We start from the raw sequence: 25,669 nt of genomic DNA, 5'->3' as shown, positions 1-25,669 counted from the left end.
CAAGGTATACTGCGCGAGCGCAAGAATCCCTGACGTCAGCCCGCGTCCGGGACCTATGACCAATGCTGTACGAAAATTTATCGAACGGTTTACGAGTAATTTCGCTGCTTACTAAAATGATAGGCGATATTACGTCTATTTGGTAGCAATGCAGTGTCACCTCTAGAACGTAGTGATTATATTCTCTTTGACCTCTAGCAGTAGGTATGAGCATTCGATCCACCTTTATTATCTAAACATTCGTGATTACACCTAGAATTCATTTCAATTTCGGGCAGTAGGACTAATGATCCATCCGTGTATTATGTAGCTTTGTTAACCTACCTATTTACAGGGGTTTTCTCGATTATTACCTACCTTTTTTAATTCAACAATAGATTCGCGTCTCTCATCAACTCTAACTGTTTGTTTCAAACATTAGAGCGTTTGTGCATTCATTCGTATTCGTTTTTGTAACAAAACGATCCGTATTTTTACGTCAAAAATCCATCGAATACGAATCGTAAGAATACGTATAAGTGCACATCCGTACGTACCTACGTTTTGTATGACGGCCACTTTGAATCGTATTTATACGAAAACGAATACCTACGAATTGAATACGAATGAGTGCACAAACACCCTAAGACTACCTATGGTTTCAAACGTATAATAATCCGTACAAAATGAGAACTCACTCGCCATTTTAACTCTGTGTCAACTACCATATCAAAAGTTTAGTAGTTATTCGAATTAGGATGGATTTCACATTTCGGGACAGTTATACAGTTGACACATAGTTAAAATGACGAGTGAGATCGCATTTTGTACGCATTATATGTACATCTATCGTATTGGAGTTGAGAGAATAGGCCCCAGCGCGCGTCGATTCACGCCCGTCGCGTTCCGTTCTCCGACCGCAATGTTCAGTTTCTATATCTTTTGTATTCATAAGCATAACCTCCAACATCGCCTCGTTTCGTTCCGATGTGGTGTGGCGCCTAAATTGCTCCACTACGTATGCGACCTTATTGCGTGGTACCTCCACGCAACCTTACCTTAGGTGTTTATTTGAAAAGGATATAATATTATAAAAAAAGATTCCGATGAATTTGAAGTCGGTCAAACTTCATCATTGTGACATTTGGGATATTGAGGCGCGAAAAAATCCAGGTGGCGCTGGCGTGACACATGAGTATTCTTCGTAGATTTTGGGGCCGGTGCGGTGCTCGCGCCACATCACCTTCATGTCCACAGTTATACGGGGAGCCCTTTTGATAAACGCTGGCAGACTACGGTGGAAATCTATAGAGCGCACTTTGACTTTGCTAAGACTTAAGTTTCAGTTAAAATGTGACAGATTTATGCCAGCGGTATAGCGCTGTCTCGCTTTAAGGCTGAGATCTATAGCGTGCACTTTGACGTTGATCAGACTTAAGACACTTAAAACGAGACAGCGTTATACGGCTGGCATAAATCTGTCTCGTTTTAATTGAACCTTAAGTCTAAGCAAAGTCAAAGTGCGCTCTATAGATTTCAACCTTAGTGTCTAAGTCTGAGCAGTCAAAGTGCCCTCTATCGATCTCAGCCACTGTAACAGTTATATAGAATCGTCCTACCGGAGTCTTTTGATGAAAACTGGCAGTTCTTGTTCACTATAAAGGTGAACACACACTTATCCGAGTCGAACGAAACGAATTTTACAATTCTGCATATGAACTCTTCTCCCGATTTGACGCGGGGAAGTGAGGTTTCATACACAGAATTCTAAAATTCGTTTCGTTAGACTCGGATAAGTGTGCGTTCACTTTAAATCATATAGAATCTGCCCAACTGGACCATTTTGATAAAGACTGGCAGTTCTAGTCACTGTCCTTCATGCCATTTATTATGAACAAGTGATAGAATCGTCCTACAAGTCCTTTTGATAAAAGCTGGCAGTTTTTGTTCACTGTCAAGTCATACAGAACCCATCCTACCGATTTCCGTATACAAGTCAGCATAATAATTCGGTCGGGAACCCTCTCAATACGGACCTATAATACGACTTTATACTATCTATATAAAAGAAAGGCAAGCCAAGGTATAAATGAAAAGCCATTAAAAATTCTACATCCATTATATTTTAACGTCATTAGTTGAGACAATTAAAATTAATACAATATTTCAGACGAATTCAAAATCTTGTTATTTATACAGTTATTGGTATCCTAGGAAACTAAAGGGAGACTTACTTATTACTTAAGCTTCTCTCATGTATCAATCTCGACACGTTATAAAATAAAAAAATAACAAAAATTAAAATAGTTTGTAAAATGCCGGTTCGGATGTTAAATTGAATGGAAGTTGAAAGTACAAACGAGTTAAAATCAGTCTAGATAAGTGACTTGTTCCCTCACTCGACGTTGGTTTGCCAAATCGACGACACATTCTCATTCTTAATACTAAAGGAACGTAAAAGAAACTATAATTTAAATAATACGAAATATCCATATTCATCACATATTTTACCTAATTTAAGTATGTTACGGATAACATACTAATTCGAGATTCGGGGCACCATGACTAGTTGGTATAAAAAAAAAGTTGCGAGCATATGCTTTACAACCTTTGCCATTTTAAAAATCAATCATCGTTATTCATTAGCAATTAAATTATTTGGATCAAAAACTACCTAACTTTTACTCCGACGCACCCTTATTTTTAGCACATAAGCATAGTATTATTATCATATAGAAAAAGCATACCAAAAATTCTTTGATACAAACGATCAGTCTTGTTTATGGCTGAAATTGGTGACTTGAAAAAAAAAAAAAAATTACATACGATAAAATACTAAAACGGTATAAAATACTTCATTTTAGAAAATATTTTTATAGACATACGTTGAACACAAATGTATGGCAATCTGTAAAAATGTTAGTTTTCAGTCGTTCTGAAATGTCTAATTTGAAAATATACTATAAATAGTGTACGACGGTAGAACCCCTCGCGCGAATTCGATTCGCACCTGACCGATTTTTAAATTTTACAAAGTTTGACAATGGTTGAAACGTATAATCTAAAATATTTTAAATAATTGACTATAATTTGCTTAAATCTATTAAAACATTAAAGTTCCAAATTAATCATTATTTGCTTCCTTTTCATTTTAAAAATCACTATTACATTTTCAGATTTACAAAATATAATAATATATACTAATACTATAAATACTATATATAATAATAATTCAATATTATTTTTTTATATTCAACAGTTTTATATTTGCTCATGCTCAAGAATCTAGTTTTTAAAAGGTCTATGTACTTACGTCATTCATACATATTATAAGTAGGTATTGTTTTGATTACATATGGTCTAAGAGCCCATGTAATAATACTATATAATGAGTATATTTTCAAATTAGCATAATGTAACCTTTATAACAGCCCAGATATTATCAATAACCTATTTTCCAGTCTTGTCATGTCAATATCACAATGTCCAGCGAACCAACGGAGAGTGAGCGGGGGCAAGTAATTTGGCAGTATAAGAAAAATTACGAAAATATTGTAATATGTACGATAATTAAGATCACAATACAGTTAATACTTAGGAATAAACTTACCTTAGCTAAATACGACAAACGGTGACAAATATTGTACAATGCCATCCCCTAAGCTCGCGTCAAGGATTTTCGTATGGAGTACAACACTTTCGTTATAAAAATCTTATTTTAAGTCTTACTTTAAAATGTCGGGTTATTGATATTTCCACTTAACATTATGCTTGATCAACAACATCATTAAAAAATGTCTATACATTTTTTAGAAAGGGTCAAAAAAGCTCCTAGTAGTTTCTATAAGACCAAGAAGTAAATCTTAAAAATTTGAAATAATTTATATTACGCAATTGAAAATATTAATATCAGCATCTATTATAATAGCGCGCGCAAAACGAAGTACTCCAATCAGACGAGGCCAATAACTGCGCGCATTGTACAAAAACAGATCTCAGCCGGGCTTTTGTGTTTAATCCTTAGGCTAAGATCTATAGAGTACTTTGACTTAACTTAGACTTAAGTTTCGGTTAAAACGGGATACATTTATGTCGGCGATATAACGCTGTCTCGTTTTAACAGTCTTAAGTCTGAGCAAAGTAAAAGTACTTTCTATAGATCTCGGCCTTAGTCTATAAGCTATACAAAGCGCCATGTTGCAATCAGATCGGAATACTTATTTGCGAGCACTGTTTTTTTTTAAATATTCATGTTGATCAAGCATAATATGTAAGCATTCATTGCAATAAAAGTTCATACAAAAACAGGAACGACGCGTGAGCCTTAGGTATAGTCTAAAAAGCACCTAACTAATGTTCTTAATTTAACCAGTTAGTTGTAAAGGAATGTTCATACAATTACAACAATCAAATTAATTTACTTGTGCGATGTGATAATTTTGCATTATAAAAATTCTCAAATCAGTAAAATTTATAATTACTTTGATATATATTCTACTTACAATATTATAATATATTTTAAGTGAACGTACCTAAAATACAAAACATTTAAGCTTAATAAGTTTCGTAAAAATAAAGTAAACCTTACACTAATGTCATACATATTACATAGTATTAGAATAGGTATACTTAAAAAGCGAAAATATTTTATATTCAACAGTTGAATCATTTAACTTACACTCATTCTAAGTAGAAAATATACCGCACTCTTAATATCACCACAAAAATCATACATTTCCCCTAAAAATGGAGTACACTCATTTTGACGATATTTGAAATAATCTATTTCTATTTCCTACGTTTCTTTATAATTTTATGGAATTAAGTAAATATTTTTGTCAAAAATTAATGTGTACATCCATATTTGCGTTTTTATGCTACCTAATCCAATAATGGTAGGGGCCATTCCGTATCTCAATATATCGACTGTGAATTGGCAACCGGTACTATCCAAACTTTAACAATTTTGTGCAGGACCCGGCAGCAAATATTGCACATCGAACTTTAGAAAGAGATGGCGGATTCGTAAAGCATTGTCTCTGTCGTTGCAACCGACCAAACGTCACATAGGTATGAGTGATAGAGACGACGCTCTACGAAGCAGAAATCTCTTTCTAATAATGTACAATATTTACTGCTGGTACCTGTATGCTTGCAATGTAAGTGAAGCCTCGCTGTACTCTATCCGCGGAATGAAATTAGTATAGCGCTCTCTGTTATGTAATCCCATACAAATGATAGAACCCAAAATCTCAGTGGGCGCTAACTATTTTGAGTCACCAACCAATCACAAATGAAAGTATGTTTTCTAATTTGAATTGAATTTCGAATGTTTTTTGAAAACATGTTCGTGATTGGTTGGCCACTCTAAATGGTAAACGCCCACTGAGATTTTTGACTCTGGGATTACATAACAGAGAGAGTGCTATACTAACTTTTTTCCGCGGGTAGGGTAAACCTATTATACATGCTTTTCAAATTTTTGTTCCAAACCAGATAACTGTCTGGACTATTATCATTTATTGAACCCTTTCTGTAATGCACATTTAAATATCAATGTAAACTGGCAACATTTCCACTGTCCAATCTCATTTTTGTCGATTTCAATATATTATTATTATTGTACATCGACTTAAGTAAGAGATAGCGGATTCGTAGAGCGTTGTCTCTGTTGTTGAGACCGACAAACTTTACATAGGTAGGAGTGACAGAGACAATGCTCTACGAAGCCGAATAATATGCTGTTTCGTACGCCGCAGTGACACAGTTCAAGACAATTACTAGTTTGAAATTTGTAAAAGCACCGTAAATAACAGGATATAAAGCATACATTTCCTTGCTTTACTGTGAGTCGAGTCAGAGTGGAGTTGACATAATCTGAAGACCTTATTATCGGATCAGCCAACATTAAAACCCTTTAAGAATGGTATCATACAAAATCATTTGGTATTGCTTAATATGGGCAATGTACAAATCGTCACCGCGCGGTATAGAAAGTTCAATACATATAAACCTAGATGATGTTAGCGTGGAAGCAGCCTCAGTCTTAGCCAACAACTCGACGCCCGGATTAACATCCCGTCCCACACTGAAAACCATTTATGATAGCTTTAATTCTGTTTCAGATGAAAAGGATTGATGAAAAGATTTGGTGATTTTTAATAGACTTATTAGATTAATAGTAGACTTAAATCATATTAGTACAGATATAGAAGTATGGGTTTGGATTAAGTTCACCATCAGAAATGCTGAAAACAACAAGTGTAAATTAAAAATTTATAACACCCCAACAAGTGAAGGAAAAGAGCTGATAACTTTCAAACGGCTGAACCGATTTTCTTGGATTATAGCTAAGAACACTCTCGATCAAGCCACCTTTCAAAAAAAAAAAAAAAAACTAAATTAAAATCGGTTTATTAGTTTAGGAGCTACGATGCCATAGACAGATACACAGATACACACGTCAAACTTATAACACCCCTCTTTTTGGGTTGGGGGTTAAAAAGATATAAATCTGGTTTTGACAACTAGTCAGTGTCCTTTTATCAAACGCTTAGTATGCGAACTTCTATGAAATACTGGCATGTGAAATTACAATGATTTGACGTGCTTTTTTAGTTTAATCGATAATTATTTAAAATGGTTATTACGCTTAACACTACCAAAGGACGTGGATTTTACGTATTTTGGAAGACCCTTTATTTAATAATCACTGAGAAATAATTTATTTTTGACAAAGTTGCCTATGTTGAACCGTATTGAACTTACCAAGATATTTTATGCTTCAGTAGGCTGCTCTATAGGCTCAGGGTGTGGCTCGTCTGATGTGACGGTCTTAACTTTGATGTCAGAAACATCCGCTTCCACCTTTTTGTCTGTTCCATTTTCAGCATCCAAGGAGTCGCCGTTTGAACCATTAATTTCTTTACCGTTACCATTCTCGACTGATAATCGTGAACTTAACTCTTCATCTTTGCTGACGTCACCATTCAGATTAACTGTTTCTTTTTGACCGTTTGTCGTATCGCCGTTCACTTGTGATTCCCCAGTGGCACTTTCTGTAGGTTTTTGTGCTTCAGTAACGTTATCATTTTCCTTTTTAGTGGTTAGTGTATTTTCTTCGGGTTTTTGTTCTGATGGAGTTTCAATACTCTCTTCAGATTTCTTTGTTTCTTCCGTGTTGCTTACTGTTTCTGGTTTAGATTTTTCCTCTTGTGGACTACTTTCTTTTGTGGGTACTTCGGGAGGAATTTCTTCTTCTATCTTACTTTCAGTTTCTTTGGCCCCTGAAACACTATTAATTTTTGTGATGCTAGATTCATCATTATCACCCTTTCTATTTTCTTCTACAACATCAGTTATTCCTTCTTCTGGTTTATCTGTATTCTCTGCACCTTTTTCTGTTTTCTCAACTAATTTGTCTGTGTTTTCTGCTACTTTTTCTGTATTTTCGGCTTTATTATCTGTATTTTCAACAACTTTATCTGTATTAACTGCTTCTTTATCTGTATTTTCGGCAACTCTATCTGCATTTTCAGTAGCATTGTCTGTTTGTGCATCTTCTACAGATTCAGTGACTTTCAAAGCATTTTCAGACTGTTTCTTTTCAAGTTCCATTTCGGAGTCTAATATCCTTTCCATGATATCATTAGAATCTAAATTATCTGTTTCCATAGTCTCTTCAGCAATTGGTTTCAATGTCGATTTTAATGGGATATTATCCAAATTCGTTACATCCTGCACTTTCGATAAAATCTCATCACACTCTTTCTCTAAGACATCGCCAACGTTCTGTAACTCCAAATCCTCGGCTCCATTAGGTTCCTCTACAACCGGCTCGACGTCTTCAATAATTTCTGCCATCTCTACAAGATTTTCACTGTCAGTGACCTCTTCAATTTCAGTAATGATAGTCTGTGGCGTTTCTTCAGCAATTGTCGCTTGTTCCTTAATTTCTAGTTTTTCTTTTGGCACAGTGGATCTTTCTGGAATTTCAGTCTTTTTGTCACTGTCTGAGATCACCTTTGACTCTAGTTTTTCAGGTACTGACGTCTCAGTTTGAGATTTCTCTGTTTCTAACTTCTCACTTTCAATTTTTTCATCAGGATTGGTTTCTGGGTGGAGCTTGGTTTCTTCCACCTTTTCAGTGATTTCAGTTTCCATTTTTTCAGTCTCTATTTTATCAGCCTTACTTTCATCGCATTCTATAATAACGGGTTCAACATCAATGACAGGAATGTCATCCTTTATATCTGTAACTTCTTCAACGACCACTTCTGGGATTTCTTGGATCGTTTTCTCATCATCAATTTGTTTTTTAGTCTCATCTGTAATTTGTTTCACAGGTGGCTCTTCCTCAATCTCCATTTTTTCTGTTTCGCTTTCTTTCTTTTCTACTGGGGTTTCTGGTTTGGTTGTTTCTGTCTCTATTGTAGTCTTAACGTTGTTACTAGTATCAGTCTTAGGAACTTTAGCAGGTTGCTCTTCCTGAAATATTTGAAACAAAATTGAATAGCAGTTTTAAGAAATGTCAGTTAATTATGTATGGTAATAAATCACATCTGTTGCGATCACAATAGATCGGCAACGGTCAAAGTAATACAGAGTTTGAAGTGCCCTGCATACTAGAATAGTCGCCTAACCAACAAGAAGAAGAATGGTAATAAATAAAATATACTATCACCAATTTATCACACTGCACTTAAGTAGTTGATTATTACCACACCACATAAAATCCAAAGATCTAATATAACAGAATAATATCACATTCACGTGAGCAATAAAATAAGAGGCAAGGAGAGTTATTGAAAAGAATTGTTCAAATCAAAATAATGTATAGTTTATTTGCTTTGTTTACAACTCCTTATTTTAAAATTATATGTTAATACTTATATTATAATATAGTGAACAAATTAATTTCATAGTTACTCATATCTGATTTCATTCATCAATTTTGTCTTAGCATTTTATCACATCATCAAATTAAAAAAATATTGTATTTTTAATTTGATGATGTGATAAAATGCTAAGACAAAATTGATGAAATAATAAAAAAAAAAAATAACAAGGACAGTAAAAATATTAAAATATTACCAACACCATAAATGCACAGCATTCATTTGAGTTTTTATAGAAGAATTTATAATGTTAGGACTACATAACAGCAATATTCAAACAAATCACGTATTATTTGTATAACAAAGAGTATCCGAAATCTTAAATATAACATAGTTAACTACAAATATGTATGTAAAAGCGTGCAATATTTATCTGATTAATTTGCGAGCGGCTTGACGTACAATAACAGAAAAACACATGAGACATTGAATAAATTTATTTAAATAAATGAAAACAAGACATTTTTATTCTATTTTACAAAACGATTCCACTCATAATGAAAGCAAATTGTGAAACACTCTTAAAAATCTTGAGAATGTGCTTGATTGTTTATCATCATCGTCAACTAATCAGCCAGCTTGCTACTGAGCACCGCTCCTCTCTTGGAATGAGAAGGGTTAGGCTTTAGTCCACCACACTAGCCAAGTGCGGATTGGCAGACTTCACACACCTTTGAGAACATTATGGAGAACTCTCAGACATAGGTACAGGTTGCCTCACGATGTTTTCCTTCACCGTTTAAGCAAGTGATATTTAATTTCTTAAAACACACAGCTCAAAAGTTTGAGGTACGTGCGCAGTATCAAACCTACAACCCTCAAAGTAGGAAGCCGAAGTCTTAACCAACAACCCCTAGGCTATCGCCACATTTATTTAGATTTTTTTAAAATTCACAAAAGTAAATGCTGAGGCACGGTTCGTTTGAGCCATACCTTGAGGCTCCATCGAGTGAGTTGGAGTCAAGAATGTTGCGACTTTAGACATCATTTACACGAGAGTTTTTTACGTCCGTTAAAAAAGCGACCAAATGAACAAAATGTATTCCCAAGTATATGTTCACACCTCAAAGTTTTTTGACGTGTTTGCTACTACTTTACTATATGGAAGCTTTTTTAAGGGATGTTAACAAAAGCTCTTGTGTAAATGATGACGTAGCGAGCGAAGCGAGCCGCCTACATAGACAAGCCGGCCCTGCGTAAATGGCTCAAGAATGCAATGCGAAGTAGCGCCACAAAGCGCCTTGGTGCCCTAATGAACCCTCTTTCGACTCAACTGTGTCGCAAGTTTTTGGTGATGCAACGTCGTGTCGCAAAAAGTTTCGGCCCACAAATAGGAGTAATATGCTTAAAATTGCAGCGCTATTGATCAATTATAATAATTTATGTGAAACGTGAATATTGTTGTTTAGGCTAAATACAAAGCTACATAATACATCTACATCATACTAACCTCCACAGACAATATATACATAATATAGGTACATATATGGCATGCAAGCTGGCTACATGTAGGTAACATGGAATCATCATGGCACCTGTGGGTCCTTCTTGCGCTTGTTGGAGGCGAGTTGGCCCAATGAGTGGATCACATTGAAGCTTTCCGTGGCTTCAGAGGGTAGCGGTGCGTTGCCCTCTCGGCTTACTAGCGCAACGTGTAAGCCAGCGGTTCGGGCTGCTTCAGCCTCTGTAATGTAATTGTAAAATGTAAATCAAATAATTATTGTTATTGATAGTTAAATCAAATTGTTTAAAGACCAAAGATCAAGGAGAAAAAATGTACAAGTTTAAGGCTATATTCACATATCGTTCAAGTGGAGATTGCTGCCTATTAAAATTTAGCTTTAACACGATTACATAAAAGTTTATTTTATTTTGTCAAATTAAATCCAACCATCATAATTTTCCAAAATGATTCCAAATATTAGTTTTTATTTTTAAGAGCAATTTTATTATAGCCCAGGAGTCCTACCTGAGGTCTGACCCAAAATTATAAAAGGGATTTTTTTTCGTTATATTAATATATAATATATAAAGAACCAATAATATAATATATAGAACCAATCTCTTGTATAATAAACAAAAACCGGCCAAGTGCGAGTCAGACTCGCGCACTGAGGGTTCCGTACTCGTCTATTTTTCCAACATTTTGCATGATAAATCAAAAACTGTTATACATAAAAATAAATAAAAATCTGTTTTAGAATGTACAGGTAAAGCCCTTTCATATGATACCCCACTTGGTATGGTTATTTTACTTTGAAAATTTAAACACGTTTTAATACTTTTTTTAAATGATGTAACTAAAAATTCGCAGTTTTCAGATTTATTTCTGCATTTGTGCTATAAGACTACCTACCTGTCAAATTACATGATTCTAGGTCAACGGGAAGTACCCTATAGGTTTCTTGACAGACACGACGGACAGACAGACAGACAACAAAGTGATCCTATAAGTCCGTTTTTCCTTTTGAGGTACAATACGGTACGTTTCCTAAAAATTATGGGAATGCATTTCAACAACCGCACCAAATTTTATATTGAGTATAAAAATGCAAATGTAATAAAACCATTAAGAATCTTAATATATTTTTATATCTAAACATAAACACTGTTGATCACAATTTGTAGAGCATCTTGATACAGATTAACTCGTAAAGCTTGCATCCATCCTGAAGATGGATACAGGCTACTTTTTATCCCAGATAAACAGTTCCCACAGGATTTTTAAAAACCTAAACCCATGCGCATTATGGCACCTAGTCGTGGGCCTCATCTATGACATATTAAAATGTCTGAATGAAATGAAAAAAAAAAAACAAGGTTTTTTTTACCTTTGACTATGTCAGTCAGGAACAGAACATCGTCAGCCTTGCAGCCAATCTTCTCAACAATGGCAGAGTAGCTGGTGGCCTCTTGTTTAGCGCCAACAGCAGTATCAAAGTGGCCCTCAATGTATTTCAACAGGTCACCAGCCAGGGACTGACCGAACAGGAGCTTTTGGGCTTGGACTGAACCAGATGAGTAGATGTAGACCTTCTGTCCATCGATGGATTGCCATTGTTCAAGTGCCGCGGAAACATCATCGTAGACACTGAAAAAAGTACATTATTTTATTGTAAACTGTTGACTGGCCCTGATTTTGCCCAGGTGGGCTTACCTATTCCATAGATAAATAGTGAGTGTTTATAATATAAATATGCAAAAAACACATCAATCCATCGCTCCCTTGATTGAAAGAAAGATTGACATGATTGAAAGACGAACCAACAAACAAAGACACTTTCGGGTTTTTCGAGTTGAAACAGTTCTAATCTAGGGGAACGATTTATTTAAATAAATTCATTACTTACTGTCCTTTAATATCGCCCTTGTCATAGCCTTGCTTCCAAATCAGTCCCTGCAACTGCTTGAGCGGACCCGCCTTGCGGTCCGCTGACATCTGCCACTTCACATTATTGACTAGACCCTCAATCTGATCCTCTTTTGAAGCATCCTGAAAGAATAACTTAAAAATTGATTCAATTCTATAAATATTATGTACTTATTAAAAATCCATATTTTACTATATTATTATTATTTTATATACTGGAATAGCGTTTGGCTGCACAATCACAATCTTGTACCTCCTTCACTGTTCTACCACACAAAAAAACCATGTACTTTGGCATTCTTATATGGTCGACATCCAATCTACTTGCATGAAATTTTTTTGCTTAACGTTTCTCATACGAACTTTCTTCTATTCCAGCGTCCGTGTTTCCTGCCACGTATAACCTAAATACCTTCACAGCAAGAGTGAGTAGGTATCTTCTAGCTTCAACTGCCATCCCTGGAATGCAAGCTACCTCTGTACCAAATAAATAATCTACTTCGTCCAGGTAAAATAGAGTTGGTTTTGGAAAATCTCGTGGGATGGAAGCTACCTCTGTAAGTACCACACGTCAAAATCGGTTGTCAAAAGCTAGCAGAGGACTTCGTCTGTGTTGGTGTTAGCTGGCGGGCGTGCTCTGCCTTTTGGGAGTGTTTTTTTTGTTAAAACTGACTGGAAAGCGCTCTAAGGGGGTGCTGTGCGTATGTCGGCGAGCGCCGGCACAGACGGGGTCCATACTTGTATAGTTTAACTAACTTGTTACAAATAACTACAAACCTGACATTGGCTAATCTTCGTAAAGCCAGACGAGAGAGAGAAAAAAAAAAAGCTAGCAGACAGACAGACACTTTCTCATTTATAGTATGGACCATGCTACTACCAATGGCAAAGGAAGACTGCTTATTTCAGGAATCACAAGTAGTTTGCAATTTGCTGTTGGCAGTTGGTATAGCATTACCTCTCCAGGAATAGCAACGTGCCCCTCAACACTTTTCTCCTGGTCTTCCAGCGACAGCTTTCGCAGCGCCGTGACTACCTCCTTCACATCAGCGCTCTCCCACTGGCTCTCTAGGAACTGTTTCACGTTCTCCTCTGCATAAGGGAACAGCTTATCCTAGAACAACGACATTTATGTACACAGCTGTTGCATTATGAATGGAAAACGTGAATGTGCTTAAGAGGCAAGCGACGGGTCTGCCCGCGAAATTCAAATTTTATTTGGTTTTTCGCAACTTGTAAACTAATACGATAAAGTAGGCTTATGGCATTCTAGTTGCGACAATGGCCGTATCATTTCCACGTGTTTATATAAAAATCTTTACTTGATAAGGTCCAGTTTAAGAAATTAGCTCTAGTATCGAGTTACAGTCGATACTAGAGCTAATTTCTTAAACTGGACCTTGCTTTGTCGTATTAGTTTACAAATTGCGAAAAACCAAATAAAATTTGAATTTCGCAAGCAGACCCGTCAAATCCACCTTAAACGAATACCAATCATTTCTGATTAATGGAAAGTGGTCACAATTTCCAGCGATGAGCCATACAACGCAGATATGCTAAAATCAACTACTTCCTACTCTTCTTGCTATCTTGGTGTACTTTGCGGTTTCGCCCGCGTGAAGTTGTAGTTTCAAAGTTAATCTGGATAGAACTTAGTTAAGCAATAGTAGTAGCTAAATTATTCATCCCCTATTTACCGAACCCTTAAGATTTTCCAAAGCTATCAAATATCAATGTTTAAAGTTTAATACTCTTCAGCCTACCATGTCCTATAAAAGTCTGGCTATTTGTCATCCTATTGAGCGTGTTTTTGGACTTGAGTGATAAGTTATCAGTATCATATTTTGCATACTGCGATTCACGTAATTTTTTGCATGGATATAATAGACTTATTACTATAATAGACTATTTTTATCTCGGAAGATGAAAAAGTTCCCAAGGGACTTAAAAACCTACATCCACTACCAAGTTAATTAAACAACTAGAAATGTATTCAAATTCAAATTCAAATTCAAATTCAAAATGTTTTTATTCAATTAGACTTTTACAAGTTCTTTCGAATCGTCAAAAGCATCTACCACTGGTTCGGAATGCCTTTCCTACCGAGAAGAACCAGCAAGAAACTCGGCGGTTGCTCTTTTCAAAGATTTGATATACAATATTATGCCATGTATAAAAGCAATTGAAGTCCTGCGCATTGCTGGAGCGAATCGAAGTTTAAATCCACGCTTTTTTATCATTTACATAATCTTCGATAGTATAATATGCTTTTCTCAAGAGCATATTTTTAATAGATTTTTTGAACCTGTGTAAAGGCAAGTCCAAAATTGACTGAGGAATTTTGTTATAGAAGATTATACCCATTCCCACAAATGACTTTTGGACCTTCCTGAGACGGAGCGTAGGAGTCGCAAGCCTGTTACGGTGTCTAGTCAGCCTGTTGTGTAGATCGCCAACCTTCTTGTAACTAAGAATATTTTGTCTTACAAAAATTATGTTGTTGTAAATATATTGAGAGGCTACGGTAAGGATACCTATTTCCTTAAATTTTTCTCGAAGTGAATCGCGTGGTTTTAAGTTATAAATTGCGCGTATTGCCCTTTTTTGTAATACAAAAATTCTCCCAATATCTGCCGCTCTACCCCATATTAAGATTCCATAAGACATAATACTATGAAAATAAGCAAAATATACTATCTTTGCGGTCTCCACGTCAGTTAATTGTCGAATCTTTCTAACCGCGTAAGCAGCAGAGCTTAGTTTGCCAGCAAGAGTTGATATATGGGTGCCCCATTGCAGCTTCGCATCTAAGGTTATCCCCAAAAATGTAGTAGTCTCTTCTATTTTCAAAATATCATTATTTATCCTTAAATTAATGTTACTTGTGTTCTTGGTATTGGGCAGTGCGAATTCAATACACTTAGTTTTTTTTGCATTTAAAAGTAGATTATTTACAGTAAACCAGTGAGTTACCTGAGATATGGCACCATTTATATCGTCAAAATTGTCCTTATTTCTATCGACTTTAAAAATCAAAGACGTATCGTCAGCAAATAGTACGATATCGCAAATATTTTGGACTACATATGGTAAATCGTTTATGTATACTAAGAACATGAAAGGACCTAGAATAGAGCCTTGAGGAACACCCATTAGTGAGGCTGATCCGGATGACTTCACATCATTCACACATACTGTTTGAATACGATCACTAAGATAGGACGCAATGAGACCAAGCGCAGTGTCTTTGATTCCATAGTGGCTCAATTTAACTAAAAGAGTCTCGTGCTCAACGCAATCAAATGCCTTGGATAAATCACAGAAAATACCAATGGCATTCTGTGACCCCTCCCACGCATTGAATATATGCTTTAACAGCACTGCGGCCGCGTCGGTTGTTGATCGACCTTTAGTGAAGCCATACTGTTCAGAATGGAGTAGCTTATTAAAATTGAAATGCTGAAGCAGTTGATTGAGCATGATTTTCTCAAATATCTTGCTCAGTGTTGGCAAAATTGAAATTGGCCTGTAATTGTTTGGGTCACTTTTGCTACCCGATTTAAAAAGAGGTATCAATAACCCGATTTAAAAAGAGGTATAACCGCCGAATGGGTCTCTAATCAACTGAATTATAACTTTGAACTATAAACAAAAATAGATAAGGTAAAGAAACAATTTAACGACTTAGCATAACGTGATATGCTAGTGAAACTCGCTACACGATGCGACAGGGTGGGTGAACGAACTGCGCCGTCGTCCAAACCGGATAGCCTAGACAGCGACCGGCCCTGGCAGGGACAGCCACTTTGTTTCCAAAGGTTATATTTTATGCTCCAATTATATTGAAAACAACAGGAGAATTATTTGGGGTGAATCACGAATCAGCTATCTTAATTTTTCGATCAAAATTCTAACTATTATGTACATAGATATAATATGTAGAAAGAATCCTTCGTAATCATTAAAATGCGCCCTAACATTGACGACAGACGGACGGATGGTTCAAATTTTTTCAGAATGAGTATGCCACTATAACAGAAAATAATAATTTTTTTAAAATTGCTGCCATAATTTTTTTAATAATATAATCATACAAGAAATAACAGCGTAGGCTTAGTAATAGGATCCCGTCGCGTTGGCACCCTTCAAATACGGAACCCTATAAATTAAGTGTTATTTCTTGTACGGAACCTAGCGTGTACGAATCCGAGTCGCACTTGACATTTTGTTAAACCGCGGGAACTCTGATTTTTCAAGATAAAAAGTAGCCTTTATCTATCTCTGGAATACAAGCCATCTATAATGAGTATGACGCGACTTCGTTAACATGGATTTAAGTTTTTAAAAATCTCGTCGGAAGTCTTTGGTTTTCCGAAACAAAAGGTAGCCTATGTCTGTCTGTCCCTAGGATAAAAGCTATGCCTGCACCAAACATCAAACTCGGTTAAACGGATGGCTTGAAAAGATAGCAGACAGACACACTTTCACGTTTATAATAATTAGTATGGATATGGATATTATGCGTATAGTATCAACAAAAAGGTTTTTGTGCCATGCTGAAAGATGTTTATCGATCTACTAGGGCGTGTTTCCTACAAGGAACTCATTGGGATTGGGAACGCACGTTATACCGTTTTAAGGCCTTTACGGCCCGTTCACACATGCGAGTCCGTTTTACTTGTACGTTTTTAACGGATACGTCATAAATTTATGCTCTGTTCACACATAGGCACCGTATAACGTTCAACGGATCCGTCATTACTGGATGCGATGTGTGAACAGAAAACTCGCAGTATACCGCCGCTATTCTACAAGGATGGACGCTGTCGTGTTGTATTGGTACTATCGTCGGAGAAGGAAGATTCGACGTTATTGGCAAACAAAACCTGTCGTATCACTCCCCCTCCTACACCCCGCACACAGCGCCCGCCACGCACACAGTATCTATCCGTTAAAATTCTACGTATCCGTATATTTTTACTGTTCCGTCGTCCAGTATTCGATGACAAAACGGAATGTCATTTTTTTACGGAACGATATTGTTTACTGTATACAGAATACTGTGCCATGTGTGAAGTCGCTCATACAACTACATACGCCATCGACGAAAAAAAAACGTACACGATAAAACGGAACAGTAAAACGGAGACATGTGTGAACCGGCCGTTACCCATTCAATATTAAATGATGTTAATCCTTGTCGTTATAGGTACTAGCCAAGGTTTCTTGGAGGCAAGTATAGATTACCGCGGTAAGTACCTACTAACCTATCTACTTAATCTTTCTTTAGAAACTGATAACTTTCTTTGCCCTACTTAAGTCCTACCTAAAGTGCGTAACCCTTCTCATTCTGTGAGGAGATCCACGCTCAGTTTTGGGCCGCCGCGATGCGTTGATCATGATGATGAATCAGAAATGCTTTTTAGGGTTCTGTATCCAAAGGATAAAAACGGAGTCCTATTAATGTCAATCTGCCGTCTGACTGTCCGCGTGTCACAGGTCTCTCGCTCGTATATGAAATGAGTTACAGAAAATGAAATTGGAATTTGGTGTAGAATGTTGACCAAAAACTCACTCTATGTGGGGTATCATTGTTTAGAGCCCATTGAGTAGAGTAGGAATATATTTTCATTTTATTTTTATCTTTAAAAATAAAGAAATGATGGGGGAGGGAGGGGGGGGGGGGGGGGGACGGCACCTTCAAAGATGTCAGTTTTAGCCAATTTTTGTGACGGGGGCTATCTCAGAAAGTACTAGTTAGGAATATGAAATTCTGGTATATTATGTAGTATGTACCATATACCTACTGTGTTATAAGTATGTACCATATACCTACTGTATTTAAGCAAATAATGAAAACAACCAAAATCCAAAAACAAACAAATTTTTTTTTGGGTTTTTCTTTCACGGTTTACAGCAATGTTCTAGCTCAGAAAAGAAATATTTCATACGCCCAAAGGATGATATTCATAATTATAGTATACGGAAAACGGAACCCTAAAAGGGCGAGGCCCGACTCGCACTTGACCGGTTTTTATATGTTCAATTTAAAATCCATCCTCCTCATTCTCTCTGACGACCTCACTGGCGCAGTAGTTAAAGCAATGGTATTTTTAAGTGGGAGATCTGAAGTTCGATCCTGATCGATCTGTCGATCGACAGGGAAAATTTGGTTTATATCTAATTTTTAAATTGTCTCCGGTTTGGTCTGATTCGGCCCAGGCTAGTTGCCATCTCACTTGTATCACCAAGCGATTTAGACTTAATTAAAATGACATACAGCCCAATCAAGTTAACCGCTTTAATCTTTAACTGCATTGCACTGTCATCCAATCAAATAAAATATTATAATATTCGGTCATCCATCGGGAATTAGGAATTGCGCGCTACATCCCCAAATTCGCACCATATCGCATTCTAGTCCGCGCGTTGCTGTAAGGCCAGTTCAGAGATGCGGATAGTTCATACTAGGTGAGTAAGTATAAACCTGCAGTATTTTTGTTTTCCATTTTCAAATAGTCGCAAAGCGTGCGAATAAGCAAGTAGGAGAAATACAGAGTTGGCTTAATTTGAAACGTGCCGACCTGATAGAACACAGATGAGTTTATAGCCGCGTCCTAGAGGGTCTTTCGATGCCCCGAAACAGTTTTTCTTGCCAGACGCATGTTTTTTTAAAACGAATATACGTTTGTATATTTTTAGGTTAGAAAGGTAGGTTTAGGTAGAAAACACACCTAGTAGGTGGGTCCTGGGTCCCCCATGTAAGACCCCGCCATCCCCTTTGTGGTTATTTCCTCCTCGTACCTATGACGTACCTCCCCCCCCCCCCTTTTTCGTTTCGCTTCGCTCCCAATGCAGCCTACGCTTTAAATAAATTGTTATCTACCTATCCATATTACATTTCGTAACTAAACAATACTCATAGCAACCCCTATCTTTAACGAGTTGCAAAATGTAAGTGTACACTGTACACAGATAAAGAAACGAGTAAAAACTGGGTTATTTAAATAATGGTGGGCATTGACACAAATAATGTACCTACTCATACCACACTATAATACCTACCTACATTATAATGCATTATAAATAATACAAGCACTGAGCAAAAAAAACTGGACCATTGGACCCTACATTATCCACGCGTCGCGCCGGAATTTCGCTTTCGATAAAACGGACCCAGGTACAATACACCTAGCGTAGCGACAGAGTTGCAAACAAATATGACTTTTATCTTCTCACACATAAGGACTACGATGGAACAAAGAGATCCACTTTCGACTGATAAAACGCCGGAGTTTATAATGGAAAACGATATAGTAAATAATTTATGAAATCATTAAAAATCTCCTTGCTCTGTACAAATTCTCAGCAATAAACAAAGCATCAATTACATTTAGCATCTCTGTCGTGATATACATTTTTGACGAGCACAAAAGAGACAGCACTCTGGACATGACGTATGTATGAGAAGGACAGTTAATCCACATTTTTTAACAGCCATGAGCCAGCTGCACCGAACAGCTGTTTATGCCGGTAGGCGTTGATTGAATTTCTATAAAACACGTTTTTTATAATGTTCTTTAATCTTTTACAAAATTAATATTATGTTACTCATGTAATAAATATGAACTGTGATTAAACCGCCTTTATTTACATAAATAACATGTGCAAGTTGGATAAAATTAATACATATTCGCATTACTATTTTGAGTGTGATTTCTTTATATATTATATGTCTGCTAAAGTCACGATTCAAGAGCTTTAAATTATCATAGCTAATGAATTTTTAAGGAGTTTGGAGAAGGTACCATTTTGATTTTGTCCTCCATGTTGCGAATCCGAAAACGCGACCATTTTGCATTTCTCAGTAAAGATAAATCTAGGAATTTCGGCGTGATCTTTACAACATGAAAAATACAATTGAAATACAAAACAATAATCTGAAATAGAAAAGATATAAAACTTTCACGTGTTTAAACAAAACACCGGCCGGTCAGCCTTTTAGACCTACCTTAACAAAGCTGATCGATGTTGTTGTCCCCTCGATGTCCAAAAGCAAGATTTTACATTTCTTTACGATATCACTTATTTCTTTATTTTCATTCGCCATTTTACTGAGTACTACCTTTGTCAGGTGTACTTCGACAGAGTTTTGTATTTTACTTGACTAGAAAATTTGTTCACGCCACACTACTATCCCGCACCATAGAAAAAAAGCATTGATTGAAGTCGAACGAGACAAGAAAACTCGGCGGACTGAAGGACGCGCGGGTGAGCTCGGGAGTGAACAGGATGGGTGCAGTCATCAAACGAGTTACGAGAGACAGAGATAAAAGAACGGAAGGATGTAACTGATTGTCAGTGCATCCAACAAAACAGTTATTTTTTAATATTTAAATATTGCCAGTAGCATTTAACTGGAAAATTGACCAAGGCTTATTTGTTATGACGGGTAACTTTAGAAGTATTTCAAGCATTTGCTATTTAAAAAATTGGTCAAGTGTGAGTCGGGCCTTCCTCGTTTAGGGCTCCGTACATAATTATGAGGATCATATTTAGGGTGTATGAAATATTTAAAGAAACATCGCAAGAAAAACTGAAAAATTTTTCGTTGGTTTTGGTCACAGCTTACAAACTACTTTAAAAATCGTTGTTTTCAGCATATGGTACATAATATATCAAAATATCATATTCCTAACTAGTTTAGCTATTGAGATAGCCCCCATCACAAAAATAGTCTTAGCTAACATTTTTAACGGCCTCCCCATTTCCTTATTATTTTTTAAGATAAAAATATATAAAAAATATAAATAATGAGCTCTAACTAATGATACCCCACATGCTAGTAAAAAAGATTCCGACGAATTGAGAACCTCCTCCTTTTTTTTAAGTCGGTTAAAAACATGCATGTAAGAAAAAACAATCAGTTCCTTTTTGGATGGAAGCCCTGCTAAAAAATGCTTTATTTGAATTTTTTATTCATTATGTATTTGGTTTTGGTTCAACGTTCTACACCAAATACCATAGGTTTGTAACTCATGTCGTCTACGAGCTAGAGACCTGTGACACGTGGACGGACAAACAGACAGACAGCAGAGTCACATTAATAGGGCTCCGTTTTTACGGAGCCCTATTAATGTCATTGCTTTGGGTACGGAACCCTAAAAAATGGACTAACTAGTGCAAGCGAGGTGGACTCACCTGAATAGAGTTCCGTACGAAGAATATGTAAGCCTGTACGCACAATATTAATTAGAAACTTACTATTTTAAAACCATAATGTACTTCCAATAGGTTTTCCTGTAATCGAAAAGTAAAGAACTATTTTCTGTAATTACCTACATATTCGAGTTTGTGTTACTTCAAATACACTTCTGTTCAAGTAAAGTTTATAGTTTAATAGTTCAAATTATTAAACCTATTTTGATGAAATTGTAACTTTCAGTTACCTACCTAGTTAATGGTACCTTAACAGGATAACTTAAACTTATATTTTTTAGCACTTCTTTTTACAGTTACATACGCTTTGTTGAACACCTTCCTCTCACAACCTTTTTAATCTCTAGCAATTTAATTGAATAAATAATAAAAAACTCAATAATCATTTGCGAATGTTTTAATTACACTTTTGTCTTAATATATAAAAATGTTACACTTATAATAATATACAGACTGACGCTATAGTATAATAGGGTAGTTAGTTAGGGTAAGTACACATAACTTTACCGGGTTTGTGAAATTTTATCAATAGAAAAACTGGAATACAGATATTGCATAAATCCGAATTACCACATAGGCTGAATTTAAAGTATTCTTTCTACAATAACGAATTTTAGCCTATAGCGAGAAAGTGTCAGCAAATCAGAAGCAATTGTGATTATGATCACCTATAGCTGTCAAATAATGTGCAGAAATATGCTAGCCCTACAGGTTCACAATACTGTCTAGCACTGAAACAACTAAATATATTTTGATTAAGCTTTCACTATCCTAAGAACGTAGTCTTGAGTAAAACATGTTTTTCAGCATAAAATTTTTGATATTTAAATATTATAATCCTAAGATTTGTCTAAATACATAAAATGATTTTTATATTTTATCAACTCTTTAAGTGATCAAATAAAATACTCTTATAATGCTTATTAGGCTCTTCAGTCTTCATTTTCTTCACTTGTTTCGGAGTATTCGCATTTGTATCTGCCTTGCGTTTGGTTATCTGTAAGGAAAAATATACATATTACTAGCCGATGCCCGCGACTTCGCCCGCGTGGATTTAGGTTTTTCAAAATCCCGTGGGAACTCTTTGATTTTCCGGGATAAAAAGTAGCCTATGTGCTAATCCAGGATATTATCTACCTCCATTCCAAATTTCAGCCAAATCCGTCCAGTAGTTTTTGCGTGAAGGAGTAACAAACATACACACACACACACACACACACACACACACACACACACACACACACACACACACACACACACACACACACACACACACACAAACTTTCCCCTTTATAATATTAGTGTGACACTATGAAATTTTTATCTTACTATAATATGCAATTATAATGTATTATACTTAATACATAAGACTAATAATAAAGGCGAAAGTTTGTGTGTATGTGTGTACGTGTGTGCATATGTTTGTTACTGCTTCTCACAAAAACTACTGGACGGATTTGGCTGAAATTTGGAATGGAGATAGATAATATCTTGGATTAGCACATAGGCTACTTTTTATCCCTGAAAATCAAAGAGTTCCCACGGGATATCGAAAAGCCTAAATCCACGCAGACAAACTGTTTCTTTTTAAATATAAATACTAGCTGATACATAATTTATATTTAAAAAGAAACAGTTTGCTTGTTGTATTGTACTCCTCGACCACGGGTAAGTAACGACGAACCGTATTAGTTTTATCGCGGATATAGAGAGCTTGATGTACCTATGGCCTTTTCTCCTGCGACAAAGCGGTGAAGACGAAGTTGCGTCTATTGGTCGCGGTGACGACTTTCGGCGCGTCGGCGTCTGTCGCCAGTGGGGTAGCGAGTGCGCCTCGACCGCGGGTCAGTAACGAACCGTGGTAGTTTTATTGCGGATGTAGAAAGCTTGTTATACCTTTGGCTTTTCCTCCTGCGACAATGCAGTGAAGACGAAGTTGCGTCTATTGGTCGCGGTGACGACTTTCGGCGCGTCGGCGTCTGTCGCCAGTGGGGTAGCGAGTGCGCCTCGACCGCGGGTCAGTAACGAACCGTGGTAGTTTTATTGCGGATGTAGAAAGCTTGTTATACCTTTGGCTTTTCCTCCTGCGACAATGCAGTGAAGACGAAGTTGCGTCTATTGGTCGCGGTGACGACTTTCGGCGCGTCGGCGTCTGTCGCCAGTGGGGTAGCGAGTGCGCCTCGACCGCGGGTCAGTAACGAACCGTGGTAGTTTTATTGCGGATGTAGAAAGCTTGTTATACCTTTGGCTTTTCCTCCTGCGACAATGCAGTGAAGACGAAGTTGCGTCTATTGGTCGCGGTGACGACTTTCGGCGCGTCGGCGTCTGTCGCCAGTGGGGTAGCGAGTGCGCCTCGACCGCGGGTCAGTAACGAACCGTGGTAGTTTTATTGCGGATGTAGAAAGCTTGTTATACCTTTGGCTTTTCCTCCTGCGACAATGCAGTGAAGACGAAGTTGCGTCTATTGATCGAGATGACAATTTTCGGCGCGTCTTCGTTGTCAGTCGCCAGTGGGGTAGCGAGTGCGCCTCGACCGTGGGTCAGTAACGATCCGTGGTAGTTTTATATCGGATGTAGAAAGCTTCGTCTTCACTGCTTTGTCGCAGGAGGAAAAGCCAAAGGTACCTTTGGCTTTTCCTCCTGCGACAAAGCAGTGAAGACGAAGTTGTGTCAATTGGCCGCGGTGACGACTTTCGGCGCGTCGTCGTTGTCTATCTCCAGTGGGGTAGCGAGTGCGCCTCGACCGCGGGTCAGTAACGAACCGTGGTAGTTTTATCGCGAATGAACAGAGCTTGTTATGCCTTTGGCTTTTCTTCCTGCGACAATGCAGTGAAGACGAAGTTGCGTCTATTGGTCGCGGTGACAACTTTCGGCGCGTCGTCGTTGTCTGTCGCCAGTGGGGTAGCGAGTGCGTCTCGACCGCGTGTCAGTAATAAACCGTGGCAGTTTTATCGCGAATATAGATAGCTTGATGTACCTTTGGCTTTTCCTCCTGCGACAATGCAGTGAAGACGAAGTTGCGTCTATTGATCGAGGTGACGACTTTCGGTGCGTCGTCATAGTCTGTTGCCAGTGGGGTAGCGAGTGCGTCTCGACCGCGTGTCAGTAATAAACCGTGGCAGTTTTATCGCGAATATAGATTGCTTGATGTACCTTTGGCTTTTCCTCCTGCGACAATGCAGTGAAGACGAAGTTGCGTCTATTGATCGAGGTGACGACTTTCGGTGCGTCGTCATTGTCTGTTGCCAGTGGGGTAGCGAGTGCGTCTCGACCGCGTGTCAGTAATAAACCGTGGCAGTTTTATCGCGAATATAGATTGCTTGATGTACCTTTGGCTTTTCCTCCTGCGACAATGCAGTGAAGACGAAGTTGCGTCTATTGATCGAGGTGACGACTTTCGGTGCGTCGTCATTGTCTGTTGCCAGTGGGGTAGCTAGCGCGGCCAGTCGAGCGAGAGCACCGCGACCGCGGGTCAGTAATGAACCGTGGTAGTTTTGCTGTAAAATAATAAACATCAACTTCTGTTATAGTATAGCTCATCGACTACTGTATGTTTTAATTTACTTTAAAGTAGACCTTTGACGAAATATTGTATAGAAGCAGGCGTTACTATGCGGAAGTCTATGATATACAAGGAATCAAAATCTTAATTTGCTATTATTATATCAATAATAATTAATTGGCCTTTAATGATTTTTTTTTAATTTATAGACTAGCGCTTGGCTGCAACCAGACATGCTGGCAAGTGATGATGCAGTATAAGATGGGAGCGCTCTTGCCTAGAAAAAATGTGAGAGCCCCAATATTCAAAAAAGCAGTTTTATTGTGATCAAATTTAATGTAAAATGTATACATAAAACTTCAATAAAATCAAATTATAGTTACCTGAAATATCGTGAAAGCCTTTTTCGGACTGGGTATATCTTTAGCAGGTTTCTTCTCTGCAACTACAATGCCATCTTTTTCAGTCGTATCACCTTTACTTTTAGAGAGCAACATCGACATACTTCTAGAGCAAAGATTTGCTTTGACAATTGCCGTACTATTAATATTTATGTCTAATATTTCTTCATCTTTGTCTTGCTGGAATTGAATAAAACTTTATTTTAAAACATGCTTTAGTCTACACGCACACCTACGTAGGCGTGGTAGCCTAGTAGTTAAGATTTCGGCTTTCCTATTCGGGGGATTGGAGTCCCAGTTT

At 37.1% G+C, this 25,669-nt stretch overlaps 1 protein-coding gene across 1 annotated transcript in view; it reads right to left on the bottom strand.

The window, feature by feature from the left end:
* Positions 1–2,079: 2,079 nt before the first annotated feature.
* The window catches only part of LOC123874983 (claspin-like), a 32,926-nt gene continuing 9,336 nt past the window's right edge, over positions 2,080–25,669 (bottom strand). The window contains exons 13-21 of the mRNA XM_045920585.1: positions 25,351–25,548; positions 24,795–24,962; positions 22,388–22,462; positions 13,205–13,360; positions 12,227–12,369; positions 11,708–11,967; positions 10,412–10,560; positions 6,748–8,466; positions 2,080–6,067 (exon numbers count right to left, since the gene is read on the bottom strand). Of these exons, the coding sequence (XP_045776541.1) occupies positions 6,757–8,466; positions 10,412–10,560; positions 11,708–11,967; positions 12,227–12,369; positions 13,205–13,360; positions 22,388–22,462; positions 24,795–24,962; positions 25,351–25,548 (2,859 nt within the window). The 3' untranslated portion in view covers positions 2,080–6,067; positions 6,748–6,756. The remainder of the gene's footprint in view (positions 6,068–6,747; positions 8,467–10,411; positions 10,561–11,707; positions 11,968–12,226; positions 12,370–13,204; positions 13,361–22,387; positions 22,463–24,794; positions 24,963–25,350; positions 25,549–25,669) is intronic.

The sequence above is a fragment of the Maniola jurtina genome, chromosome 19 (assembly GCF_905333055.1).
Source record: "Maniola jurtina chromosome 19, ilManJurt1.1, whole genome shotgun sequence".
NCBI classification, from domain to species: domain Eukaryota; kingdom Metazoa; phylum Arthropoda; class Insecta; order Lepidoptera; family Nymphalidae; genus Maniola; species Maniola jurtina.
This window is presented reverse-complemented; position numbering and strand designations above follow the sequence as displayed.